The sequence below is a fragment of the Pyrus communis genome, chromosome 15, assembly GCF_041283825.1.
Source record: "Pyrus communis isolate YQ-2024b chromosome 15, ASM4128382v1, whole genome shotgun sequence".
Lineage (NCBI taxonomy): Eukaryota > Viridiplantae > Streptophyta > Magnoliopsida > Rosales > Rosaceae > Pyrus > Pyrus communis.
In genome coordinates this window covers 25,341,897-25,350,974 of record NC_142579.1, presented here as the reverse complement: position 1 = coordinate 25,350,974, position 9,078 = coordinate 25,341,897, and the positions used below count along the sequence as shown (strand labels likewise).

Here is a 9,078-nt window from a genome sequence, read left to right as displayed (position 1 = left end):
AAGAAGGAATGAGAGTGTATGAGAAGTGAGAGGACAGAAAAGCCGGGTCCCTTTCAACCAGCTAGCCAACCGCACACTTCACTGTTATGGGATCCTTCTAAAAATCCACCTAGCATGGTTTGAGTGCTTTTGCATGGCCTGGAGAGAGTCCAGAAGTGAGCTAATTAATTACAAAAAGCATGATTAGGCTGGGAATCAAACAAAGACATGTACAGGAAACTCAAAAAAAGCAATTGTATGCAAAGACTTGAGCAAGAAGCTTCAAAGAGATTAAAAGCCTTCCTCTGACCACTCGTCATCCCTGTCTGTCATGTATGACATTTCCACACAACTTTACCTTATATTATGCCATTGCGCGCCATTGCCATCCCACCACCACCACCATGCACACACGCAAAGATAAAAAGCCTTCAATCATCACCACCAAAAGCCCCCCTTACCCCTCGATCCCTACCCATTTTCTCTTCCTCGCAACCAAAATCACAGCTTTCTAAATAAGCCAGTCACAAAAAAGAAAAAAAAAAGGCTTTCTAAATACGCCATGAGAGTGCCCGTTTCTTCTCCACTCAGCAACAACGACAACCAATCTCCCAAGCACAACCCCCAGAGTAATAACCCAAGTGTCAACTTTCACCTCGGTATTTCGAGCTTGGGGGGCTACGAGCCCACCTCGGTTCTCGACCTCCGTCAAAGCCCCAGCCCCGTCTCCGCCAAAAGACCCTCGAAAATTTCGGCCATCTCCAACGTGCTGTCCCACTCGAACCATGATCCTCTCGAGTGGGAGGACGAGCAAGTCCTGCACAACTTGGACTGGGACTCAATTATGAGGGACTTAGGATTGCACGACGACAACGTCCCAAATCTCAAGACTTCAATCCCACAATTGAATGCAAACGATCCTCAGATTTCGGAGTACCCGCATCCTCAGCAGTTCGATCCCACCCAGCTCGTCCACACCGATTACGACATCAATCTCTCCGAAGTGTACTCCTCCCAGAATTGTTACGACCATGTGACGAACGACTTCCATCAATCGGGCAACTGGAACGTAGGGCTTGATTTCATCGAGGAGTTAATCCGCGCCGCGGACTGTTTCGACACGGAAGAGTTGCAACTCGCCCAGGTGATCCTAGACCGTTTGAACCACAGGCTGCGATCCTCCTCCCCGTCGAAACCCGTTGGGAAGCCACTCCAGCGCGCCGCAGTTTATTTCAAGGACGCTCTTCAGTCCCTCCTCAACGGCTCAGACACCGCGGCGCGCGAGTTCACTTCCTGGGCCGACATCGTCCAGACGATCCGCGCCTACAACGGCTTTTCAGGAATTTCGCCCGTCCCGATGTTCTCTCACTTCACGACAAACCAGGCCCTACTCGAAGCCCTCAACGGCTCCGCCTTCATCCACGTCATCGACTTCGACATCGGCCTGGGCGGCCAGTACGCTTCCCTAATGAGAGAGCTCGCTGAGAAAGCTGACGTGGCAAGCCGAAATAATGGCAACCCGGTCCCACCGGTGCTTCGCATAACCGCCGTCGTGCCCGAGGAGTACGCTGTCGAGACCCGGCTGATTCGGGAGAACCTGTCCCAGTTCGCTCAGGAACTCAAGATTAGGTTCCAGGTCGAGTTCGTCCCCCTCCGTACGTTCGATATGATGTCGTTCAAGGCCGTCAAGTTCATGGACGGAGAGAAGACGGCGGTTCTTCTGTCTCCATACATCCTCCGCCGTCTCAGCTCCCAGAACAACATCTCCGGTTTTCTCGGCAACATGCGCCGCGTGTCGCCAAGCGTCGTTGTGTTCGTCGACGGGGAGGGGATGGGGGATGCCGGAACAACTTCATTCCGGAGGAACTTCATCTCTGGCCTCGAGTTCTTCTCAATCATGCTGGAGTCGCTGGACGCGTCCGTGGCGGCTTCCAGCGACGTGGTGAAGAAGATTGAGACGTATTTGCTGCGGCCGAAGATTCAGGCGACAGTGGAGGCGGCAGGGAGGCGGATTCCGCCGTGGAGGGAAGTATTTCAGGGGGCGGGGATGAGGGCGGTGGAGCTGAGCCAGTTTGCGGACTTTCAGGCCCAGTGCTTGTTGGGGAAGGTCCAGGTCAGGGGATTCCACGTGGCGAAACGGCAGGCCGAGTTGGTGCTTTGCTGGCACGATAGGGCCCTGGTTGTCACGTCCGCATGGAGGTGTAATTAGAGGAGCTAATTAACATCAGCAGCGACCTAGAAAACTAGCTAGCTAATATCTATTAAGTAGCCTATACTCTTAACCATTGGGGTTTGGGGTGTAATTATGTGTTAAGTGTTAAGGTAATGATCCCGGCCGACCAATTTGTTTTGTTGGGTTTGGGAGTAGTTTTGCTGTTTTGGTGTATGTTTGGTTCTCGTTGGTTTTCGTTTTTGTAACTCTTTTTTTTTTTTTTGGAAGAAACATAAAAGTGAAGCTACGTAAATTATTTGAAATTGTCCCATAGATCACATTTCCTTGTACATAATTAAGTTCTTTTAGTTCCTTTCACGTAGAAGTTAATTGCCCATTTTTACCTTTCGAGTTTATTTTTACATCTCAAAAAGTCACCAAAACACTAAATCAATCTCAACCTATGTGTTCTAAAAAAAAGTATTATTATCAAAAGAGAGGAAAATGTGGTAGTAAAAAATTGTCGTCTTCAGTCTTGATGAAATTGTACCTACAAAAACAATCAACACATTTGATCAAGGGCAAAACCACACGTGCACACGTGCCCATGAGATAGGGAGGTTGGCCAATGGATCTCCGGTGCCTAAGTTAGTAACTCTAGAAAGAGTGAGTGTTTAGGGCTTAAATGCATGGTAAAAGCAGAAATTGGTGGAGATAAGATATTTATAGGAGACCTAGGGTTAGGGTTTGCCCTACCTATGAAGGCATCAGATTGACCAAGGTGAGTCATTCAGATGGATGAGGAAGGAATAATTCTAAGATATTAATTAAGAGATAATATCTTAGAATTATCAAGTAAGTATCCTTGATTCATGGTGATTAGGATTCCTCACTTCTTTAAGTTGTTCTTCAGTCAAAAATGTATTAAAGATAGGATTTGGTGATTAATCATATCTTTATTGCATTTGACTTTCCATGTCATGGGCAAATGAGCTTGATGGTGTCGCAGACTGAACTGCACGTGGGAACATTTGTGTGTCCTGCCCATTTAATGAGTTGTTTACACTTTGTTGGTTTGGATCAAAACGAATGGTTATGGAAGTGCTGTTTGTTGTTTTACACTTTGTGGCTAAAATACTGAAATGTACACTCATTGAGAAGGAAAAATAAGAAATATCCAAACTGTAGCACTGTGACCTTTTAATGTAAACAATAAGAGTGGCGTTATTTACACACCAAAATCGGTCATGCATACAAACAAACTCTATAAAACCGTAAAACGAGTGAATTTCTTATACAATAGTACGTCCTACTTCTATTAACAAGCGTAGGCAACCATCAGTTTTATGCGTCTAAAGGTGAGAACCGAAGAACTACTTGTATTAGAGTTTGTAGTCGGGATGGTTTGTAATGTGGTCCAAATAGAAGCACTCTAAAAAGTAAAAAAAGAGTTGCAAAATATCTTGAAAAAAATTTGGGTATTGGAGAGAGAATAAGGCCTACGCCCAAGGCATGTATAGAAAGAGAGAAAATGGGGCACAAGAATCCGAAGCCACACTTCGATTCAAAAACTCGAAATAGCAAATGGAAGTAAATCTACTATACACTCTTTTCCCAATGATACAACAATCTGCATGGCTCCCGGGGTTCCAACTCATCAGCAGCTACATACTTCACAAATAAACGTTACCGTTACAGGGAAAAGGGTTTAAAGTGTATAAATTAGTAAGGTAAACAATTTCTCTACGCTCAATCCGAGGAAGGGTCATGGCTTCCCGAGCTCAATCCGAGGAAGGGTCGTGTGGCTTCCCGAGCTCAATCAATCTCTGTTACTACAAAGCAAGACTAATACTCCATCTCAGCTGTTGCCCTCACCACCACCAGGCTGCTGCTCAAGGTTTGCTACCAAATCGGGTCCGCACACTCGTGTCAGTTCTTCCTGTATAGCAGCAAAAAAGACATACTTCATCAAAAGATGGACTGCACTCGTGCAACAGACTGGTGAAACTTTTCGAGCAACTTGGATTGCTTTTAACGCATCAAGCTAGGACCCTAATCAGCAAGGATTCTCTCCTGGAACCGGATAATGGATGGCATACAAGTATAGAATGAACAAAATGCAAGCGTATGAAAACAAACCTTTATATTAGCATTCTCAGATGTAAGTTTCTCGCATTCCTCAGAAAGCCTGTGCAGCTCTTCTCTGAGGCTATGATTCTCATTGCTCAAAGCCTCTACCCTTGCTTGTAGCTCTTCACACTCTGCCTGAAAAACATAAGAAACGGAGGAGCAGTTTAGGCATATGAATTGTTTTTGTTCAGGTCTTAGCGCATCCTTCTTTAAAACACATCATCCTCCTGTAGCACAGGATGCATATCAAGAAAGGCATATAGAACACGAAATGCCTGCCAACAAGTGTGCAGAAGTACATCTGTACCTGCTTCCGTAATCTTGACCTCCTAGCTGACTCCCTATTTGATTGCTTTCTTTTCTGCCTTTTCAGTTCACGTTCGTCCTGTCAAAATCATGAAAATAAAAAAAAAACATTATGAGGAGCTAAAACTATTACAAAAGGGTTTTTAAGAAATGAATTCATGAGACTTGCACCCCTGCAAAATGTCAATGGAATCCAATTTAAAAGTTGAATGAACAATAAAATTTAAGCGTAATAGTTTTACTAACAAAACCATAAAAGTTGCAAAAAAAAAAATCATTCTTATACGCACAAGCGCACACACACACACACAAGTAGTCAGGTTTTCTCTTGGCAGAGACAATCTAGCATGTTAGTTTACTCGATTGTTTCATTGGTGCTTCCAGATTGGCAGTCCGGGACCAAACTAAAAACGCCCAACATAACATGCCAAAAGTCTAGACCAATACAGTTTTGCATGGATAATCAGTACAAAATAACAATTTAGAATATAATAGAAAGATCCCTACTTGAATCCAATGCTCAGCACCACCGGCTGATGGAGGACCTGACGGATTTCCTCTCACTTTTGCAGCTCCAGCACCCGCAGAGGATGCATTCCATAAGTCCATTCCGATATTCAGATTAGTTCCAGGCATAGAGACTGGCTTCCCAGGCACTGAAGCCTGAACAAGTGTCCCAGTGCTATTTTGTGCATTTGCCCCTAAAAAAGATTAACTGTGAGAAAACCATTTTAGAAAATAGAACATAAGCAGACAGTAGAGTGAACACGATTAATATACCATCCGCAAGCATCTTGTCAAAGCTTCCCTTCTTGTTTGCACCATACTCCTAAAGAGCAATTAGGTATGTTTTCATTAGAAGAAAGAGAATGCATCTTAAGAATTTTGTTAGGTTTAAAAGTCTAAAGATGTTATCTATGTTCAGATGTTGGCAAGCTTAAACTGGCCAACGCTAGTTTTCTAGATGGGTTTTGAAAGATTCCAAACTCTGTTAGCCATTTGAAATAGTTACAAAGATCACCTATACATAATTAGCTGTAATGCACATACACACCTGATTGTTAGCATTATCATCGCTTCCATCCGATGAACCCTCACTACCACTTTCACCACTATAAAGCAGAAAATTTACATTCAAATAACAAGGCAGTGTTGGTAGAAAATCTTCTTTGGAACAAATGTAAAAAGAAGAGAAAAATCTAAAAATTGTCAAAAGCAAGAATCCAAAGCAAAGATCAGCACACCTTTGCGAAGCGCCATCATTTCCTGAACCTGAAGTTGCTTTTCCACTCTCCACAACCTTACCACCAGCCAAACCTGCAGTTCCTGCAGTTCCCTTGGGTTTTTTGGTTGAAGCCCGCTCTTTCCCGTCAGGACCCTTCCCTTCCAACTCCGGGGTTGGTTGTGGTGCGCCTGGGGTCTACAGAATAATTAAATAAAAGAAATCAGCTGATCAGGTTGAGATCTTCCTAAATAACAGAGTCCATTTTTATCTATGAAGATGACACGCATATGTATGCAAGAGGAATAGCATCATACCATCACCATACTGGGATGAGCATAAACTCCACCTGGAGGATACATGGCCGGATATGGAACTGGAGTTCCATATGGCGGCATCATAGGATGCTGAAAAATTGTAAACAACAAAAAATAAAATCCACCTATTTCCAAAAAATAGAAGACACAAACAAAAAGCAACCGCTCCTAAGGAACATGTATGCCTGTATATCATTCAAAAGTAAAGGACATGTACCTGGGCTCCCCACATATAGGGGTGTGGAGTTGAGGAAGCAACAGTGGAGGCGAAAAAGGGAGGCGGAGTACCTCCAGGACCATAATAAGCCTAAACAAGAAAGTTAGCTGTAAGCTGTTGTTTATCAGGATATGAATGTTATCTATATGCTTACTTAAAAAAAAAAATTACATATTGATCCAGAATGTGTTTTCGTCATGAACCTGCATAGAGCTGGACCAATCGGGATACGAAGGTGTTGTTGGTAATTCCTGCACAATCATCAGAAACAAAATAAAAACTCGAGCTGGAAAAGGAGTGAGGACGAGAACGGAGGATGGAAGGGAGGGGAAGTACCTGAGGTGTAGAAGCTTGTTTGGAAGGCTTAGAAGGAGTACCCTCTTCCCCTGTCCCCATTTTCTCAGCAAATACCCCTTTTAGTTCTAATTTTACCAGATCACGTTTAATTCTTCAAAATAATCTGTGAAGAACCTGAAGGACACCAAAATTAACAGTCCTCAGATTCACTAATTACATGCTTAAAATTTAGCAGCAACAAAATTACTAATTCAATAAATCAAAAACAAAATTACTTGCTCAATTGTTGAAGAATCACATTCAAATTCTCAAGTATTTACTATTCAAACACACAGATTTGAAACCCAAAGCTACAAAATTTACCCGATAGTGGATTAAATTAAACCTACCCTTTATCCAAATTTAACTAATTTTCCTACCTAAAAGCTCAAAATTCAAAATTTCAATTACAATTAAAAGCTGACAGTAATAAATTAGCAGCAGCAACAGATTGGCTCATGCAAACAACACAGAATTCAAATAAAGCTGAGATTTTTGGCACAAATTGTGGAATACAAACACGAAATCCAAAGGCAATTAAAGATAAATCAGGCCAGGAGACGCGTGATGCGAGAGAATTATATAAGAAGAGAGAAAGGAGCTAGAGAGAGAGAGAGAGAGAGAGAGAGAGAGACCTGCTTTCATGGCGTTTAGAGAGAGTGAGGTGGAAGTCCAGGTGGAACTGCACTTTATTTAAGATCAACGGCTATGAAATTAGGAATCTAGGGTTTTGGATTTGGAATTTACACCCCAAAACTCTGAAAAGACAAGTGCAAGTGCGTCCACAGAAAGAGAGAGAGAGAGAGAGAGAGAGAGAGAGGAGAGAGAGGGAGGCTGTGTGTGCGTGTCCGTTGGCTGCTGCCTCCTGGGCTTTCAGTTTGTCGTTGTTTAGTTGGGACGGTGAGTTGAGTTTTGGTCTGGGGGAGTGACATGATATGTTGTGTGGGTGCGAGATCCAGTGTGGTGGAGGTGTACCGGAAGAGGGGGTTAGGGTTTGGCGGGGGAGACACGTGCGAGGAAGAGGCGTCCAGCTGTCCACGTTTCACGGGATTAGATCGTGACGGTGCAGAAGCCAAGATGACTCATCCTGACAACTACCTTTTTTATTATTTTAATCTTAATTATTATTTTATTTTGTTACTTATATTTTATTAATTTATCTTGTTCTTATCTCTAATCTCCTCTCCTTCCATCCGGTTTCTTCTACTAACTCTCCTTGATTGGCGACCACGTCAGCTTAAAATTGAAATTTTATTATTTATTTATTTATTTTTAGGTGAACAATACTTCCGAATTAACTGCATTTCAGAGTGTAATTTTAAAAATAGATAATGAATTTTCATTTTTTTATTTTGTATCATAAATGTTGTGTTGCAAGTTTATTTGACTGAACTATATGAGAGAGAAAGGCCGGTGGCAAGAGAGAGAAGAGAGAGATTTAATAAATAAATAAGCTAATAGCAAATACGCGCTGTAGCCATATTCTAATAGGATAATAACTACTAGAAAGAATATTTCAAGATATCTCTATATACACTAGGATTTACACAATCACATACCTATTCTAAATATAACTGCAACATTCCCCCTTGGGTGTGGAAAACTCAAACAAAACATCGTATCAGATCTTTAGCAATTAAGGTAGAACAGTTAATGAAATCGTCGGCACAACAGGCAAATGCGAGTCTCTAATATAAAGAAAGTATGCATTGGTAGTAAAACTCACAAAACTTCATTATGGTAAACCTAAGGCAAGTGAAAACTCATAGACTAAAGAGAAAAGTGAGAAGTATGCATAATATCTAAAACAAACGTCAACCAGGACAAAAGTAGTGAACTCAACGGAGTATGATCATCCCAGGATTGGTGACTCATCAAAACCTCATTAGGTAGCAAAAACCCAGTAGGAAAAATGCTCCTAATCGTAGGAACAATAGTACATAAAGTTCAATTGAGTATGCTTCAAGATACTCCCCCTGAGTTATACATAACTTCCAAATAAGAGAACTACAAGCAATTCAACTCAAATAATTTACGCATACCAATTCCTTGGACGAGCTTCTGAAAAGTAGACTTGGGCAATGACTTAGTAAAGAGATCGGCCAGGTTGTCCTGGGAACGGATTTGCTTGACTTCAATGTTCTAATGTTGTTGTTGCTAGTGAGAATAAAAGAACTTCAGCGTTATATCCCTTGCTCGATACATGCTACATTGTCTTCAAAGATCGTCGTAGCTAGGTCAATGACAGTAGTAAGACCACTATTGCTTCGAATATGTTTCATGACTGCTCTCAACCAAAAGCACTCACGCGATGCTTCATGCAAGGCGAGGATCTCAACATGGTTCGAAAAAGTCGCAACTAGCGTTTGCTTGGTAGACCTCTAAGATATAACGGTGTCTCCAATGGTAAAGACATAGC

General features: G+C 42.3%; 2 protein-coding genes across 4 annotated transcripts; one reads left to right on the top strand and one right to left on the bottom strand.

Moving 5' to 3' along the window:
- Positions 1-206: 206 nt before the first annotated feature.
- Positions 207-2,454, top strand: LOC137747281 (scarecrow-like protein 15). The gene has a single exon (XM_068487365.2). The coding sequence runs from the start codon at positions 542-544 to the stop codon at positions 2,186-2,188; it is 1,647 nt and encodes a 548-aa protein (XP_068343466.2). The 5' UTR covers positions 207-541; the 3' UTR covers positions 2,189-2,454.
- A 1,255-nt stretch (positions 2,455-3,709) lies between these two features.
- Positions 3,710-7,609, bottom strand: LOC137740094 (G-box-binding factor 1). Of its 3 annotated transcripts, none has more exons than XM_068479900.2 (12): positions 7,295-7,609; positions 6,660-6,794; positions 6,527-6,574; positions 6,324-6,413; positions 6,107-6,196; positions 5,812-5,987; positions 5,622-5,679; positions 5,348-5,396; positions 5,075-5,268; positions 4,569-4,646; positions 4,271-4,396; positions 3,710-4,070 (listed from the first exon to the last, which is right to left on the bottom strand). In XM_068479900.2, the coding sequence occupies exons 2-12, from the start codon at positions 6,717-6,719 to the stop codon at positions 3,990-3,992; spliced, it is 1,050 nt and encodes a 349-aa protein (XP_068336001.1). In that variant the 5' UTR covers positions 6,720-6,794; positions 7,295-7,609; the 3' UTR covers positions 3,710-3,989. The 3 variants fall into 3 exon arrangements, with proteins under 3 accessions (XP_068336001.1, XP_088542311.1, XP_088542312.1); XM_088686185.1 differs by having other exon boundaries at positions 6,495-6,574; positions 7,295-7,566; XM_088686186.1 differs by lacking the exon at positions 7,295-7,609 and having other exon boundaries at positions 6,495-6,574; positions 6,660-7,264.
- Between the last annotated feature and the right edge of the window lie 1,469 nt (positions 7,610-9,078).